The sequence below is a fragment of the Phoxinus phoxinus genome (assembly GCF_949152265.1).
Source record: "Phoxinus phoxinus genome assembly, chromosome: 7".
NCBI lineage: Eukaryota > Metazoa > Chordata > Actinopteri > Cypriniformes > Leuciscidae > Phoxinus > Phoxinus phoxinus.
Window position 1 is genome coordinate 9255092 of NC_136882.1, and position 19799 is coordinate 9274890.

Consider the following 19799-nt stretch of genomic DNA (forward strand, 5'->3'; position numbering starts at 1 on the left):
AGTAGCATAATATGTGTCATGTCAATAAAGCTAAGGCCCCGTTTACACGATGGGAAAACGCAGATATTTCTCTGCGTTTTGGCCTGTCATTTACACGAAAACGCAGTTTTTATCCCAGAAAACGATTATTTCTAAAAACTCCGGCCAAAGTGGAGATTTCTGAAACCGCCGGTTATATGTTGTCGTGTCAACTGGGAGAAACGGGGTTTTAGGTTCTCTCTTGTCGATTCTGAGGATTCTGATTGGCTTGCATGGCTTTATCCTTCTCCCTACACTGCCGCCCATAGGTTTGGCATAGTTATAAAGGCGCTCGACGGCGTATTTATGCGGGTTGTGTGCACAATGTTATTATTGAAAACTGAGGGGGAGAAATATTCGGTTCTCTAAATACCCGGCTATGTGTAAATGTGGCCTAAGTCTGTCTCTATTGGCGCTTTTCCACTGCATGGTACGGCTCGGTACGGTTCGTCTCGGCGCGGAACGGTTCGGCTCGCTTCACTTTTCCACTGCGTGGTACGACTCGACTCGGTACGGAACGGTTCGGTTCGCTTTAGATCGGTTGCTTTTCCACTGCAGTTAGTACCGCTTCAAAGTGGGTGGGACTGATCGTTAATAGTTGTCGCCTCTAAAGTCCCTACACTGTTTGTAGGTCCGGCGACAATCAACGAGAGGAACGTCTGCACCTCGTCCACTGACCACGATTCAGCCATTTCTTTTTTTATTTTTTTTTACTTATTTTGTCAAGTAAATACTCTAAAAACAGGTGCCACTGTGTTGGCTGTTGTCTGGCTATTTAAATCTAGCGGGTTTAGTGTCTCGTGTCGCAAATACAATGACGCTGAAGTGACGATTCTGTCTGACCAATCAGTGATCTGCAGTGTTTTCACGTCACATTTAGTATCGGTACGGTACGCTTGGAACCTCAACAGAGGTGGTACCATTTAAAGCGAGCCGAAGTGAGCCGTACCGTACCGTACTATGCAGTGGAAATGCGCCATAAGTGAGCCGTACCGAACCGAGCCGTACCGTACCATGCAGTGGAAAAGCGCCAAAGCGTGCCGTGCCGTACCGTACCATGCAGTGGAAAAGCGCCATATCTAAAAGGGGGAAAAAAACAGACGGAAAGAGGGAGATAAATCAGTATTTTTCTTTTTGAGCTGAGCTCTTTGATGTAAAGACAACACTCATATACTATATATTGCTATTACTATACTTCCATTAGCTAAATTCAGTAGCTTGAGTCAGTTTCAGCGGTTATTGTGTCTTGCTTTATTTTATTTTTTTTAAGTATAGATCAATAATCTATTTGTCCTTGAATGATGGGAAGAGCTGCTGCTCATTTTTCTAGGTGTAGTGGAATGGAAAATTTCTCTTGATTTGTGACACAAGATATATATATACACACACACACACACACACACACACACACACACACACACACACGTTGTGTTTTCATGTTTTATGGGGACTTTCCATAGACATGATGATGGTTTATACCCTACAAACTGTATTGCATATTATATCCCCTAAACCTACCCATCATAAAAACCTTCAACAAACATCATTTTGTCTGATTTATGAGCTGTTTTCCTTATAGGGACCAAAAAATGTCCCCATGTGGTCCAGGTAACCCCTACGTTATTTCCCCACAAAGATGGCAATATCCGAAATCCTTGTCGGGACATTTTGTCCTCATAACGTAGGGGTTACCTGGAACACACACATAACACAATGAAAACTACTTTAGTGTAAATACGCTGTTACTGCCTTGCTAAATCAGGATAATGTATGTACAATAATTTATATATATACATTTCAGAAGTAAAAAATGTGTAAATGACTCTCTGATAGAAAATATAATTTCAGCTGACTGCCTCACTTAGGCTAGGTGTAATCCAAAGAGCTTTTCTGTTTACAGAAAGTATTGAGATTTTTCAACGTGTCTAAATCTACATCCTCAAAAGGCCTCAGTAAATCAGACTGTCAACACAAATCAAATTAGGCAGGTAGACTACAGCGATATGTCAGGCAGGTGGCTGGTCATCGCTCTCCTTTGAGGGGTAAATTACATTTGGCATCCACACAAGCTATAAATAGACACACACACACACACACACACACACACACACAACAAGATGTTTGATCTTGATAAAAAAAAGATTATAGCAATCTGACAACAGACTATAACATAAATCATGCTTTATCTCTGCTGTTGTTTGACTCAAAGGTTTTCAGCATTAGTGCGTTTGATTTGTTGTGTAACCAGAAACCATAATTTGCTTAAGGTGAATATGCTGAATGCAAAGAGGATAAAACGTCCCTGATGTTTAGTTGCATTTGGAGTAGTCCATGTGTCATGATTTGTGTCATGATTCTTGTCCTATGTTTAGCAGTTCCCCGTTATGTTGATTAGTTCCCAGGTGTTTCTTATTAGCCACGCCCCCTTGTTATCTTGTTGCCTCTGTCTCTAATCTGTCTGGTTTTGTTCCTTTGTTCTCTGACATCTGTTTTATGTGCAACTTTATTAAAATATCCTGCGTATAGATCCTCTGCTTCGCCTGCTGTCTTCAATACGTTACACCATGAATGTGTATGTGTGTGTAGCCTTCATTTATTATGTGCCATTGCTGCACCATTGAGACATGTGGTACAATGGATGTGAAGACTCAAATGCATCTGATGTGCAGTGTATTGCATTTACTCACTGGATAACTTATCTCAACATAAAATACCATTTTAATAATTGGAAGAATCTTTTTCCGCTATAAAGTAGCCTCCCTTTTGTCCAATGAAAGGATGGATCCATAGATACCAATAAAGAACCTTTACTTTATAGGGTGTATACATAAAGTTAAGATCAGGAACATTAGGAAAAGGGTTTCTTTTGAATTAATGTCAACTAAGTTAGTAATTACTGTTTACCGTATTTTCCGGAGTATAAGTCGCATCAGTCAAAAAAATGTGTCATGTAGAGGAAAAAAACATATATAAGTCGCACTGGACTATGTCGCATTTATTTCACAAAATCCAAGACCAAGAACAGACATTTAATCTGGAAAGACAAGTTATTCAACTAACTTACACAATAGCACACAGAACAACAGGCTGAATAGGTGTCCGGCATGTTAACGTAACACCTGGGAGGCTGAATAGGCTAACAAGTTACCGGTAAGCAAGTTGACCAAGCTCCCGCGATCTCATTCCACATCACTGTACTCTTCATCCTCGGTGTCACTTCTGAACAACTCCGCCAACTAGAGCGCCCTCTCGCGGCTGTAGACGGTAATGTTTTCTCTTGGTTCATCTCAGTCAGTATGAATACATTTTTATATATAAGTCGCACCTGACTATAAGTCGCAGGACCAGCCAAAATATGAAAAAAAGTGTGACTTACAGTCTGGAAAATACGGTATATATTTTTACACCACTGGTCACCACCACCGATGGCTATCAACTGGTAGCCTAGATCTGGGACTGTCCCTGTAGCTCCCAAAAATAATAGAAAAATAAATTAAGCTTGACTATATTTGTATATTTGTATAATTTATGCATCGAGACTCTAAGGCGCTAATTTAATTTATAGTAGTATTACAAATAATGCTGCATAAGATATAGAGAACTACACTTAATTTAGAATTTTGTTTGCACACATTTCAGTTCTAGTTTATAAAATGATAATGCTAAATGTAATAATTTCAGAAGCTTCAGTGGATAAGCAGCATAAAGGTGAGCAGTGGCATTTCATATGATCTGCTCACTGCAAGTGTTTTCTTGGTTGCATCAATCTGAAAAAAACAAATAAATCTGAAATTCAAACACAATTAGACTAAATAAGTACAATGTGCTAGGGTTTTTTTTCAGCTCAACTCTTAGATGATCTCGCCTTTCATCAAGATCGAGATATTGTGCTTAAAACGGTTGATGACCTCTGCTTTACACCATTACACATCCCTATTATAGTGTATTGCATTGTATTTTCTGTGAATGTACTGAATAGTGGCATGTGTACGGTATATTGATTGTTTGCACTACCATAAATAACTTAAGTCAAATTCCTAATAAGTATAACTTCCTTAGCCAATAAACGCGAATTGTCATTGTGAAGTTCCGCCCTCCCCTGCTGAATAACACACACACCTCAGTATCCTGAGGAGCTTCAGACGCTGCGAGAGAAACTGAAGAGACAAAGAGCAGCTTCACACACTCGAACTGAGGGTCTGAAGGACACCCTGGCCGTCCCTGCAACCATTCCGGCTATTTTATTTCATTCTCTTGCAACGAACTAGATAACACAGGAACAACAGAGCTTTGGGTTTGCGTGCAAAACATTGTGTAAATCTGTCTGTCCGAGGCGCGCCCGCCAGTTTGGCTTCACCACACAGGCTCTGAGCAACATAATCTGATTAAGTTGCAAATGTCCTACTGGTGAGCATACAGAGGAGGAGAACATCCAGCCAGATGTTGAAACGCATCTAGACTAGTTTTTTATATCCATCAATTGTTGGTCAAATCGCTGGACAGACGGATGCGCTAATCTGTGATCGGACTGACGAAAATCATCCACAACTCTGAGCTTCGGTTTGTAAAACTCAAATGAGCAGATGAGTGACAGACTGAGTGTTTCAGGACTCGAGCCGCTGGACAGCGCCTGTGGAGAGTTTCCCGCTTTCATCTCCAACGAGGGAACATGTCTATTTACTCCTTTTCCGTAAATAAACAAACGATTGCTTCCCTTTAAACTGAGATGATACGCAGGTAATGAGAAGAGAGGAGAAATCACTGCATGGTGAAATATAGGTAAGATTATTGTCTGTTTTTATTCTTTTTCAAATTGTCATTAGACCGGGTTTATCGTTACAATTTCCTCTGAGTAATTTTCAGGTTTTGAAAGTCAATATTTATATTTTATGACTACTACAAGCAAGCTATTGAACATTTCCACCGCCAAGAGGTTAATTCACTATTATAGATCATGGAATCTGCCGTCCATACTTTAACTTTATTCTATCTAAAGCTATCTTCCACAACATGTTTCTAAAATATTACAGGCTATTTATTTTTTTTACAAAATGCAAACAATTAAAGAATTATGGAGCAAAAACAGTTAATGAAACAGCCAATAAGGAAAAAAAAGAACATAAACGTAAGAAAATAACATTAAATGTTAAAACTTTATTTTGGTGTATTACATGTACAAGTTTGCTATAGTATTAACACCAGTAAATTATGCATAATTATAAGCAAGTAATCCTAAACAAACCCCAACCCTAAATCTATAGTAGGCTATTATAGTTGCCTACCTATGTTTATATATATATATATATATATATATATATATATATATATATATATATATATATATATATATATATATAAACATAGGTAGGCAACTATAATAGCTTACCATAGATTACTATAGATATAGACTAAGTTATATATATATATATATATATATATATATATATATATATATATAACTTAGGCTCCAAGGGGCTAAAGGCACACCTTAAGGAGAAATGTGCTTTTCACCATGATTGCAGAAAATATATGTTTGTATTGAACATTTATGGAGCAACAGATTTTGTGTGAAAATAAATCACACCATTTAAAAATGGTGTAAATGTATGTGGTGCCGAGGGGGGCCTTTTACCAAACACACGGGCTAAAAGGCTCACCATCATGGGGCAAAAGGCACACATTATTTATACAAATACGTTAGCTAAAATGATATGTTTTTTATAATGTCCTAAGTTAGTACTTGTTCAAAATAATCACTTTAGCAAAGTTTGCACCCTTTTCTATTTATTTTGATAATAAAACAATTATCAATTATCCGTCGTTAAGATATGTTAATATAAAACAAAACATAAACACAACTATTTTAAAAGTAAATATTCTGAAAGCATTGAATGAGATCCTATAATAATATAAATTTAGAGTAATAACATTAAATCACATTTTATTATATCATTTAATATCATATTTTTAAATATGATGGTTTGATTATAATTATGGTGATTATCTCTAAGAAGGTCACCCTATTGAATATATGATCCTTACTATCTCAATCTAATCATGTCATGACAACAAATGGAAAAGTCAGCCAGCTCTTTATCATCATGTTAATTATTGTGCCTTTAGTTTAGCCCCAACAACTGGCGCCTTTTACCCCCAAACACCATACTTTTACATATTATTCCATTATTGAAAAACTGTTGCTTTTAGCTTGAACAAAACTGAAAATCATCAAGAAGACCTTGTCTCAAAAATATATTCAATAATTTTAACGATTCTCATTTGCTGCTTAAATCTTGCCTACAACATTTTAAAAAAACATAAAATATTATCATATATCAAATTATAGCGCAGAATCAACTTTACTGCCAACAATCATGTCAAGGATCAGCCAAATGTCCATGTGCATCTTGAAAAGCAGATGTTTCTGCGACAAGTTTTTGTGCCATCTACTGATTTAGAGGAAAATAAAATCAAAGTAGCATTTTACCCCGTGTAACCTTTAACCCCGTTGTACCCTACGTGTATGTGTAATTACACTGTGAAAGGGACATCTTAAAATAAACCGTAACCTATAAAACCACTGTTCCGGTGAAATAGTATAAATCAACTGAATAAATTGACTATAAAACACGCGTGAAAACTTGCCCCGACCTGACATATCAGCCTTTCAGTATTTGACTTTTGACTCAAAAGCATGTACGGTAAGAGATAAAGACCAAGTGATAACTTCTTCATGTGACAACTAGCTTCAGTCTCTTCTATTTCTGTGGTCTTGTTTTTAACATCTTTATCCACTGAAAAGGTCATGACAGGTCTAATACACTGCTAAAATATCAGACAGTCAAGATAGTTTTACTGCTGTCTCTGCAGGATAAAATGTCTGCACTTCGTAAGAAATTTGGAAGCGACTATCAGGTAGTGACCACCAAATCCTCCAGCCAACAGAAGGACAAGAGGAGGAAACGACAGCGATTCGTGGACAAGAATGGACGATGTAACGTCCAGCATGGAAACCTGGGTGGAGAGACCAGCAGATATCTTTCAGACTTATTCACAACTTTAGTAGACCTCAAATGGCGATGGAACCTCTTCATCTTCATCCTCACATACACAGTGGCCTGGTTATTCATGGCCTTAATGTGGTGGATCATTGCATACATCAGAGGGGACCTGTACAGAGTCCACGATGAGAAGTACACGCCATGCGTGGCCAACGTCTATAACTTTCCTTCTGCTTTCCTCTTCTTCATTGAGACAGAGGCCACTATAGGATATGGCCACAGATACATCACCGATAAATGTCCAGAGGGAATCATTCTCTTCCTATTTCAGTCTATCCTGGGCTCCATAGTGGATGCCTTTTTAATAGGCTGTATGTTTATTAAGATGTCTCAACCAAAGAAGAGGGCAGAGACCCTGATGTTTAGTGAAAACGCAGTCATCTCCATGCGTGACGGCAAACTCACGCTGATGTTCAGGGTGGGAAATCTGCGCAATAGTCACATGGTTTCAGCACAGATCCGGTGCAAAATACTCAAGGTAAGAGCCTGCCTTTTGTCACATTTTAGAAATGCTTAACTTGTAATTAGACATGTATGTACTGAATAACATTAACAGCATGTCAGGGCTCCCTTGTAAAAGAGATTTAAATATCTCAATGGGACATCACCTGGTAAAATAAAGGGTAAATAAATAAAAAAAATGTAAATACAGTAATTTGTAATTTTGTTATGTTATAAAAATAAGTATCTTATGTTCACAAAGGCTGAATTTATTGGATAAAAAATACAGTAAAAAACTTAAATATTTTGAAATATGATTACAAATTAAAATAACTTAAAATGTTATTTATTCCTGTGATGGCAAATCTGAATTTTCCGCATCATTACTCCAGGCTTCAGTGTCACATGATTCTTCAGAAATCATTCTAATATGCTGATTTGCTACTCAAGAAACATTAGCATCAATGTTAAAAACAGTTTTTGCTGCTTGTTATTTTTGTGGAAACTGTGATAAACAAAGTTTCGGTAAATAAAATTTAAAAAATATTTTTATTCAGCAAGGATACATTGAATTGAAAGATTTATATTTCAAATAAATGCTGTTTTTTTTTAAACGTTATATTCATGAAACAATCCTGAAAAAAAAAAATCATGGTTTCCACACAAGCATCATAGGAATATAGGACATTTTAAAATATATATTCAAATAGAAAATAGTTATTTTAAATTGTATTAATATTTTACAATTAATTTACTGTTTTAATTGTATTTTCATTGTATTGGCAAACAAAAAAATTGCAGCCTTGGTGAGCATAAGAGACTTCTTTCAAAAACATAAAAATAATATTCCACATTTTTGACCGGTGGTTATTTTCTATACTGTAGCTGCTGAAAGTGTTACTCTGCCCTCTGTTGTCCATCTAGAGACTCAGCTAATGTTTGGATGTGATACTTGACATCCTCACATTTAAAAAAAAAAAAAAATTTAATTTAAATGTTAAAGATGTCAGTAAGAACAGTGTAAAAAAAAACAGTATACAATTTTCGCAGAAAATGTTTTCAGTCCTTTAGACCCAGATGGGTTATGGCTGCCTTATACGCAGGCCTATATTTAAGTACACTGGCCAAAATCTCGTACAATAACTATGAGACATGCTGCATAGTATCTCCCTGGCACCTTTGTTGTATTAAAAAACTAAACAAAAAATATAGCATTGGTTCCTTTATTGTAAACGTTGAACTTTAATTAGATTTCCTACCTGTCTCTCCTTTGATGACTGACTGTCTATCCTCACAGCTCACTTCACCGTACAGTTTGTAAAGCGATGTTTACGCCCCGTCTCCCCTCTTCTCGCTCCTGCAGTCCCGACAGACGCCCGAGGGTGAGTTCCTCCCCCTGGATCAGCTGGAGCTGGATGTGGGCTTCAGCACCGGAGCGGACCAACTCTTTCTCGTGTCACCACTCACAATCTGTCATGTGATCGACACCAAGAGCCCCTTCTATGAGCTCTCTCAGCGATCCATGCAGACGGAACAGTTTGAAATAGTTGTGATTTTGGAGGGTATTGTTGAAACAACCGGTAAGTTATTTTGTCTGCTACTTTAATCTTGTTTTGTCTTTCACATTTTGATTTTGAATTTAAAAGGCCTCTGAAATTGAAAGGATGGAATACACTACACAACATTTGTCCTGGTTTTTGCCCTGATTTACAGTCTGGATGAGTCAACACAGAAGTCAGTATGCAGATTCTGGGCAGTAGACTTTTTTAGCTTCAGATTTTCATTCCATCCATCAGAGGATATCAGACATTTTTGAGCTGATTTTGGAACACGTGTTTTCATTTTCCACGCGTCTCTTAGAAACTGAGTGCATGTTTCTGCGTAATTTCTTTTTCAAACTGGTAGTGTGTGATCCTTAGTCATTTAGAGTATGATGCTCAGTTTATCTCTGTAACCATTTACAAAGTCAGCAAGTGTATCTGTTCTGATCTTCTGTCCAGGTCTGTTCTGATTTAAAAAGTTGTGTAAAGTTTTACAACCTTAAGCTGCATGCAGAAGAACAAGGGACATTGTACTATTTATTCATTTAGAAAGACTACCACATCCTGTTAAAGCGAGTTACTAAAATAGGAGGCATTGGGTCTCACTGGCCTTGAAGTGCACATGATTGATTTTTTTCTATTGATCAGCAATGTGTAATTGTAGACATGCTGCTCGGGGAAGTTGGTAAAACCAGTGTGGTGTCAGTGTGTATCCCTTAGGATGAAAGGATAACATTTAACAGGGCTCAGTAGTTCATGCACATGTCTTAAAATCAAAACTACAGTATGTCCATTTAGCTCTCAGTGTGCTACAATTTTCCTTTATTTTTTGTTTAAGGTAATAAAAACGTTCAGAGCTTAATAGCAGATATTCTTGAGAAAAAAAAAAGAAAATAACGCGTATTGCATTCTGGAACACACATATATATATATATATATATATATATATATATATATATATAACTAATTTTAACAGGTGGTTGTCAGTTTTATAATTATATTCTATTTATTTAGGATAACTGTTATGTTGAGATATTATCAAACATAAAATAGCACTGTTGGATGTTTGGAGGTTGGCCAGCACTACGAGTTTTCGATCTAATAGTGTAAAAAAAAAGAAAAAAAACTGGTAACTAATTGCATGCCAGCTTATTGATATTGCCTTCATGTTAACAGATTTGCCATTTTGTCAACAACCCAAAGTAAGCCTCAAATACAGTACTCTTCCAATATCTCGTTATCTTCCTCCAGGGGCCTCATGTAAACTTTTACGTAGATGTCATCCTAAAAGTGTGCATAGACACAAAAGCTAGATTTTGCATATACACAAAAGTTTTCAGATTTATAAAACCATGCGTACGCAAGAACCTGTGCAAAATTCCCTTTATAAAACCCAGTCAGTAGAATTATGTGTACATGCATCTCCACCCCGTCTCCTCCCTGAAATAATATGGAGCTTACATCGCCTCGTTTTACTATGCATAAGATCATCTGCATATCATTTTCATGCATATTTCCATCCATGTGATACCATGTTTAACACAAGACATTAGGAAAAAATGAGATAAGGACTATGTGCCGTTAGCCTGGCTCTGCCCTCCTACGTACTTCCGCTCAATTTTAATTTTCCTTTGTACTACGTCTGGGATTCTGGTATATTCTTGGCTTTTCTCCTGTACATTTTTTACCGGTCCAATCAGCGAACAGTGGCTGAGAACGATGACGTTGAGGTTGTGCACTAGTTTGAGTCGTTATACGTCACGACCAAGCGTTAGCCAAGTCAAGTCATCTTCATTTATATAGCGCTTTTAACAATGTAGATTGTTTCAAAGCTGCTTTACAGAGATAAACGTATAAGTTAAGGTAACAGATTGTTTTAGCTTTATAGCGGTTCTTGAATAATGTTATTTTCCAGCTAAAGTTAGTTTTGATTGATTCACTTCCGTCGAAAGGATAATTTGTTATTAAATTAGGGGCCGCTAAGACGACACCGTTCTCTCTACACAGACTTTAAACGCAAACCTGTGATAAACACTGATGACGCTCACGTGCGCTTCAAGAATTAATTATATAGTTATGTGCGTTTGAATATATGTGCGCATGTTTGTAATTCTCTACAAACCAAGCCTAAACAAACTACTTGTCCTGCCTATAAATTTGATACAGAATTTTATTTTATTTTATCATCACTACGGGTTAAATACGCGAATTTTCCACAATGCTTTATCTGTAGAGTGATAAAGGGATCCTCCATAGGGAGAGGCTAGTTGGCACTTCAGCACTGCGTTGTCATCGGGTCCAGGCGAAGGTCCTTCGTCAGATCTGGATACGGCCTGGATCCGGCAGGCTGCGGGAAAACCTCGGAATGAACAAAGACACTAAAATTAGCGTAGATGCCATTCTTATGATGTAACGAGTACATCAGGATTTAAGGGAAGTGTTCCCAGTTCCGGCTGACCTAATCTACACCTAATCTATAAACATTAAACAACAGCATTTCACATTTACGCCTAGTTTATTTTATTATTAATCCCGATATGTGCGTGGAAAATTGATGTATAAACGTTGCGTACACACAAAAAAGGCAATAAAATGTAACGTTTATACATCAGGCCCCTAGACCATTATTTTAAAGTTAAACATTTTTTTTTTATCAACCTATTTTTAACGAATCTCTTAAATAAATGATTCAATGACAAATCTTTTTTTTTTTTTTGTCGTCACCTAGTGGCGGAACGATGTAATCGATACAATTGTTATTTGAAGCGCCATGTTACTTTCTAAAGGTGATTTACTCTATTTTGATAGCTTCCGTAGACATTTCTGTACACTTTTATCCCAGTTCTTCTGTGATAAAATTAATATATATATACAGAAATAACAATACTGTGGGGTTAAAAATACTGTTTGTGAAGTTGTTTCATACCTAGGCTATACATAACAACCGCTCTCTCTGGCTCAGCGGCAGCGCAAACAGAGATTTGAATGTTCCGGTATGATTTTGTCAAAGGTTTAATAGACACAGGCGAATTGTTGTCTCATTTAGGAATAAGATTGCGTGGGTGTTTGAATCAAGATTGCGATCTTTTAATGATTAAGCGTGCAGCTCTATACTGTGCAAAAGTCTTTGGCACGTTAGTATCTGATCTGATCTCACCATCATCGAGTCCTTCTGGGATTACATGAAAAAAATGAAAAAAACGGAGAGACTAAATCCAGAAGAACTAGAGCAACATCTCCAAGACGCTTGAAGAAACCTGCCTGCACAGCTACAGTACTGTGAAAAGTTTTAGGCACTTGTAAAAATGCAGTAAAGGGAGGATGCTTTCAAACATAATGTCATAAATAGATTTTATTTTTCAATTAACTAAATACAACCAATAGTTAGTGTGACCACACTTTGTGTTTATAACAACTTTTGTCGTACACTTGCACATCATTTTTCAGGTAGCATTGAAAGTTAGGTTTCTTCGAGCGCCTTGGAGACGTACATAACTGGCTTGTGTGTGTGTGTGTGTGTGTGTGTGTGTGTGTGTGTGTGTGTGTGTGTGTGTGTGTGTGTGTGTGTGTGTGTGTGTGTGTGTGTGTAGTTCCTGCAGAGTGACTATGTAACACGTGATTAATTGATGCATTTTATAACCATGTTCTGATAAAATAAAAAGTCTATCTTCAAGAACTACTTTTGAAATACATTTTAAATTGAGTCAACATAAATGTGAGATATTTATATAATATACTGGTCATGAAGAATGATTGTAAATTAACCGTGCAGTGCATTTTATATCTTTCACATGTCTTTGATATCGATTCAATCACTGCAGAAGTCATTGAGTCCAATCCCCAACATCTCAGACATCGACAAGCATTTCTGCTGTAGGGGACTCATGTGGCATGAGCAAACGACAACGTTAATAGCTGATGAACAGTGGAAGTACAGAATCCCAAGACTCTCCAGTGTCCTGGTGGCTGTAACACTGTTTCTATGGCAACCCATTTTGAACAGCACCCCCCCCCCCCCTTTTTTTTTTTTTTTTTTCCATACACCCTTTGAACATATGATTATTATGAAGCCCTGGAAAGTGTGTGCAAAGCACTTTTTTCAGAAAGCAGAGCAAGAATGTGCATCAAACAGAACATAGAAAGAAGCAGAGGTACAGAGAGAGCAAAAGTGCCTTGACATTGGTTTAGAGATACAGAAAAGAGGTACTTTTATGTTCAAGTATTGCTAGTTTATTTCATATTGGCAGTTTCTACAGTCTGAACAGAATAACCTCAACTCAAACGGGAGTAGGTGATTGCAAAATGTACAAATATCTGGCATTAATAACCATGCACATTTGGCATGTTAACAGATGCTCCTTGTGTCATTTCCAAAATGTATCAAACGTTTTCCAATATTTTCTGTGAATAAATATTGTGTGATAAAATGTTCTTCTGCACTCATTATACAGTATGTTTATTTCAGAACATTAAAATATATTAGTTTATACCATAAATATATATCAGTATTGAATGTTGAAAAATACATTTCAGTCAGCCACTATTTATATTGGTGTGATCCATGTGTGTGTGTACTGTATTAGAAACAGATGAGGAAACATTCATCAGCATCATGCCTCATCTTTTTTAAACACTTACTGAGCACTTTTTTTTTCAAGGAGATTTATATTTTGAGAGCTCTTAGTGCGCTCAGCAAATATTCCTGAATAGTTCTGACACAACAACAAAAGCTTTGGAGGTAGATTTTTGAATCCATCATGCTGATTTGAGGAATTGTGTCAGTGAATGCAGGAGCTCTTTAAAATAAAACTACACAAACACTTTTGAATGTCATGAAAAATAATCTCCTCGGGCTGTCGCTGATAAAGTCTATACTAAAGATTTTTCAGTGAAATTAAGCTAATTTATTTGAGAATAAGTTGTGTTCTAATTCAGGGAATTTAGAGCAACACCTTTCATTATACTCGTTTTTTTTATTCCAGAGGTTGAGCTTTCTATGTTTATGTACATATACAGTTGTAGTTGAAATGAATAAACCCCCATTGCAAATCAGGCTTATTGGCAACAATTTCAGCTGTTTGCAATGGAAAAATCAAACAAAAGTAATTGAAGTAGCTCAAACCAACAAATGTTTCAAGTGGTTTCCTCCAAATTCAACTGAAAATGCAATTTTTAATGACTTTTGTAGTCTCAAAATTATTCAACCCCATTCATGGCAAGCATCTTTAGTACTTAGTAGAACACCCTTTTGCTGTTATGACCTGCTGCAAACGAGATGTATAACCAGACACCAGCTTCTGGCTGAGATTCTGAGGAATCTTAGCCCATTCCTCATTAGCAATGGCCTCCAGTTCAGTAATATTCTTGGGTTTGCGTGCTGCAACCGCCTTCTTCAAATCCCACCAGAGATTTTCTAAGGGGTTCAAGTCAGGTGACTGTGATGGCCACTGTAGAATCTTCCAGGACTTTTCCTGCAACCAAGCATTGGAGGAATTTGAGGTATGCTTGGGATCATTGTCATGTTGGAAGGTCCAATGGCGCCCAATCTTCAGCTTCCTCCTGACGGCATGACGTTGCTCCAAGGATTTCCTGATACTTCAATGAATATATTTCCCTTCCACATGCTGCAGGTTTCCAGTGCCAGAGGATGCAAAGCAACCCCAGAGCATCACAGAACCACCATTATGCTTATTTTAGCCCTACAATGAGGTCATCCCGATAATGGCCCTCATAAATACAGACTTTAAGTTCTGAGCTTTCCTCAGCTGTTCTGCAACCAGTGATAAGAAGTTTCATAAATGATGAAACCAATGGATGGAATATAGCACATCTTGCTGGCAAAACTATAGCTTGAATTATAGATATGCTGAGATGAACTAGTGTCCCTTGACTGCATAAACTGTAACACCCAACAAGTAAGGAAAACTCACTTTATTTGAGGAAACCGATTTCCCCAATACATTTAAGTTTAGAAATAGTATTGAGTACTGTGAACTTATTTAATTTGAGCTCACTAAAAAAGAAAGTTTCTTAATGTGCAATTAAACTAAACATTACGTTTAGTTTAAACTTATTTGATTGTAATCACATCTTCACATGTTAGAAACATTAACTCAAACATCTTGAAGTTAACACTGCTAGCTAGCAATAGCTTACATGTGCTAATTATAACATTTATTTAAATATTCTAATAGTCAGAGCCAATAGTCTCGTAGGAAGTGTTTAAAAAATATAGTGTGGTTGTGCTTCGGGCAACCCAAGTTCGAGTCCTGGCTCAGGGACCTTTCCCAATACCGGTATTAATAAATATTAAAATATTTTCTAATTAAAACAACTATAGTAAATGTAAAACACATATATATACATATATATATATACATGTATATTTTCCAGAGGAACTTTGTGTACAGTTATGACAATCATCCAAAACCTCAAATAAGAGGGGTCAGACTCTATATAAAATAGCTGATTGCTACGCGGGTGCCATAGGGTGCCCAGTCTCCAAGAGATCAGGTCCTCTCTCAGAGAAATGGGCCAGGGAGGGGCTGTCGCGAGGAGTGCTAGTTCAGAGAATCAGGTCCGGTTGGGCCAATACGGAGCAACAAGCAAGACCTGCTCCTTGTCCTCCCTGACTTTGCAGAGGGTCCGTGCAAGAAGGCTCACTGGTGGATCCCGGGGCCAGCTGTGTGCCAGTGCATCCGTGCCGAGGGTCCCCTCGGTCAGGGAGTAAAACAGCTGGCAGTGCACCGTGTCTTGGGCGGCAACAGATCTATCTGTGCAGTCCCGAAGCGCCTCCAAATCAGCTGGACCACCTGGGGGTGGAGTCACCATTCTCCCGGTAGCACCTGCTGCCGTGAGAGCTCATCGGGCAAACAGGCCTGGAATGCAAATGGCACGAAGCAACTTCAGATGCTTCTGACTCCCGAAGGAGAGGAGATGGCTGGCGAGATGTGACATGCGGCGGGAGCGTAGACAACCCTGGCAGTTGATGTACGCAACGGTCGCAGTGCTGAGCGGCGTTTTGAAGCGGCCCAGCGCAAGATGTACTGCTAACAATTAGAGGCAGTTGATGTGCCAATGCAGTTGAGGCCCCATCCACAGACCTGAACCTGCATGCCCGTTGTACGTGGCCCCCAAGCCGGTGGCAGAGGCATCCATGGAGACCACAGAATGCCTGGACACATGTTCTAGGGGAACACCTGCCCGCAAGAACGAAGGGTCCAACCACAAGCTGAGAGTTTGGCGACAGTGCGGAGTCACTTGGACTCCGCACGAGCTGCTCTACCACGCCCATCTTGGGACTATATCGTGGAGCCAGTGTTGGAGCGGCCTCACATGAAGCAATCAGAGCAGCGTTACCGCGGCTTCAGATGTCATATGCCCCAGGAGCCTCTGAATAAGTTTCAATGGTGCCGCTGTTCTGCGTCTGAGCGAGCTCACACAGTTCAACACTGACTGGACACAGGCCTCTGTGAGGCACGCTGTCATGTTGATCGAGTCCAACTCCATACTGAGAAAAGAGATCCTCTGCCCGGGGGTGAGTTTGCTCTTTTCCCAGTTGACCCGAAGCAGAAGTCTCTGTGTTCGTACAACTGCTCTCTCGACTGGACCAGGATAAGCCAGTCATCAAGGTAGTTGAGGATACGAACACCACGCTTGCATATGGGAGCAATGGCCGCCTCCACGACTTTCCGCGACAGGGCCAGCCCTAAGGGTAAGACTTTGTACTGATATGCCCGTCCCTCGAACGCAGAGCGAAGAAACGGTCTCGAGGGAGAATTGAAACGTGTCCTTCAGGTCGATCACTGCAATCAATATTGGGGACGGATGCACTTTAAAATGCGTTTCTGCGTAAGCATCTTGAACGACAGCCTGTGAAGGGCCGGTTCAGGACACGCAGGTCCAAGATAGGTCGTAAGCCATCGCTTTTTTTGGGTACAATGAAGTACGGGCTGTAGAAGCCGGTCTTCATATCGGCTGGAGGGACCGGCTCGATTGCGTCCTTCGCCAGTAGGACTCCAATCTCTGCCCGCTAAAGGCCGGGGGACGCCGGGTGAACTGAATCGCATAGCCGAGTCTGATGGTATGGATGAGCCAGCGAGACGGGCTGGGAAATGCTAGCCAGACTCCCTGACACCGTACAAGCAGGACCAAAGGTACGACAGACGTACCTGTGGTGGGGCAGCGTGGCAGAATGCAGGGACCCGACTCGGATGGCATGGCGGCCCGAAGTGGGTTCTCAGTGTGCAACACTAACCTGACTCCACCAATCGGCAGAGGATGAGTGAGACGGCATAGGCGCGGCCTCGAGCACATCAGGCTACCACTGACGAAGCAAAAGGGGGCAGAGGGTGGCAAGGCATAGCGTTGCACACCGCCAACCTCGCTCTCTTGGGACCCAGAGTCCGTTAACATTATTTATTTGCTATCATCTCTGTGCTCTCTGTGCCGAGTCTGACCACCAAAACTTTAAGATTAAACAAGACGGTTCATTCATATTATTATAAAAAATGGGAGTCAATTTGTGTTTTTTTACTTTATTTCCCGGCTCACATTTTCTTATCCTAATTTTACAAGTTGCAAGTTACAAAAAACACACAAGCAGTGCTAACAGACTCTGATCAGATTTAGCGCAAATACTCAACTCGTGAGTCATCGTGATATATTAAATTTAGATTCTGCGCATATCTGACTTACTTGAACATGCCCCTCACTACGCAACAAATAACGGCACGCAATTCATTGCACTGAAGCGAAGATTTAAAAAAATATATATAATAATAATGTGGCGATACTTCCCGCAGACCAGAGTTCACATAGTTCACATGCAAAGACAGAGCTGGCTAGACAGGATTTTGGTTGAATTAGAAATGAATGTTCTAATTATATAAACAAATATATATATATATATATATATATATATATATATATATATATATATAGGCCCTAAACTGTGACGTAGTTAATCTGGTTAATTTATTTATTTTTGGCTAGTAGAAGTTCTAAATGGCCGGTTCTAAAAATGTTAACTTTTTTCGGTAACCGGTAACAAATTTAGTAGCCAACTTGGCTGGTGAGTGAAAAAGTTAATTTCAAACCCTGAACACAATGTCAAACAGACCTGGGACCCGAAGTAATAGATTGGTACCCAACCCGGACCCGGCTGACCATTTAAAATATAGACCCGAACCAGTTTGGGTCCCGGGTTGGATCGCGGGTGTTGTGTAGACCTCTAACACATAGGGCCCTATTTTGACGATCTGAAACGCAAGTGTCAAAGTGCAAAGCGCAAGTAACTTTGTGGGCGGATCCCGGCGCTGTTGCTATTTTCCCAGCGCGATAAATGACTCTTGCGCCCGACGCAAATCTAAAAGGGGTTGGTCTGAAGTAGCTTCATTATTCATAGGTGTGGTTTGGGCGTAACGTGAAATAAACCAATAAGAGCGTCCTCTCACATTCCCTTTAAGAGCCGGCGCGCTTGTTTCGTGGCGGATCGCTATTAACGGCGGATTTGCCGGCGCACGCCAGGAGCGGTTCACAGCCGAGGAAACCGACGTTCTCGTCAGGGCCGTAAAACACAGAGAAGTGACATTGGGGATGATGGGAGAAACCCACCCAAATTAGCTTCGGTTAAACAGGCGTATAATTTGGGTAGTAAATGTGTAGCCTAATCTAGAATTTTTTTTTTTTTTTTTTTTATCTAGATATATCTTTTTCACATCTTCACGGACACAACAATGATTTCCCTCGTGTGTTAATATTTTTCCTTGTAATAATGTATGATTTGCAAAAATGAAAACTGCTGCGTCTGTTTATAATTATTAGAGAATCAAAGTGGATGCGCGTTAACACACTGCATTATGGCCAAGCACGCGCCCTTAAAATACCATATCACTAACGCGCAACGCGCCACTGTCTTTAGACTGTTTTTTTCCTGATCAATGGCGCTATTGCTTTCTAAAACTGGAAAATAGCACCAGGGCAGTTTTGCGCCGGAACACGCCTCCTCTTTGCGCTGAACCGCCCCGGCGAGCGCAAGTTCATTCCCTAATTTACCGACGTGCGTCTGTGGAGGGAAAAGTCCGCTGTGCGCGGGTGCAAAATAGGAATGATACATGCGTCGGTGTTCAAAGTCAATTGCGCTGGGTGCAAGATAGGGCCCATAGACAGCAACGTGGCTTTTTGATTTTCAATCATTCTGTACTTATTTTGTTCATTTGTCTATCATATCATACTGTACAACATTTAAATAATTTAAAGATTGTAGAAAATCTGTCTGATGCAGTATTTTAGTTATTACTCTTGCCAAGCTCTTATTTCTGAGAGCATCCGTAATCTGCACCCAGCACATTTGATTGAGACTGAGTAAACATTATAAACTGGTTTATTTGTCTTTCTGAACGGGTGCATGATGATTCTGTGTTGTAGAGTGTTGCATTGCAATGCCCCATTACTTTGACGTGTTCATGACCTGTTTTATCTTTGAAGGTCTAAATGCAGCTAATTTTGGCTTGCACTTCTGTAACCGGAGCTAAATGTCTTTTCCCATGTAACGCATCAGCCATTGTCCCACCGGCTTGACACCCTCTGGCTCAGCCTGCCTGCCACAGAAGTCACACCCCAAACTCAGGCTATAGAGGGTATGCATTGATGTCACTTTCCCACCAGGACATGCCGGACTGAGTGGCAAAGCATACTGCAACATGAGGGGAAACTGTGAAAACTGTACTAAATCAAA

At 39.3% G+C, this 19799-nt stretch overlaps 1 protein-coding gene across 2 annotated transcripts in view; it reads left to right on the top strand.

Annotated features, from left to right (window-relative positions):
- The first annotated feature begins 4131 nt into the window (after window positions 1–4131).
- Window positions 4132–19799, top strand: part of kcnj3a (potassium inwardly rectifying channel subfamily J member 3a) — a 63216-nt gene continuing 47548 nt past the window's right edge. The window contains exons 1-4 of one of the 2 annotated variants that reach the window (XM_079617686.1): window positions 4169–4797; window positions 6889–7557; window positions 8884–9100; window positions 12883–12963. In XM_079617686.1, the coding sequence (XP_079473812.1) occupies window positions 6895–7557; window positions 8884–9100; window positions 12883–12938 (936 nt within the window). In that variant the 5' untranslated portion in view covers window positions 4169–4797; window positions 6889–6894 and the 3' untranslated portion in view covers window positions 12939–12963. Of the gene's footprint in view, window positions 4798–6888; window positions 7558–8883; window positions 9101–12882; window positions 12964–19799 lie in introns of those variants that run through there. The other variant, XM_079617685.1, reaches the window with a different exon arrangement.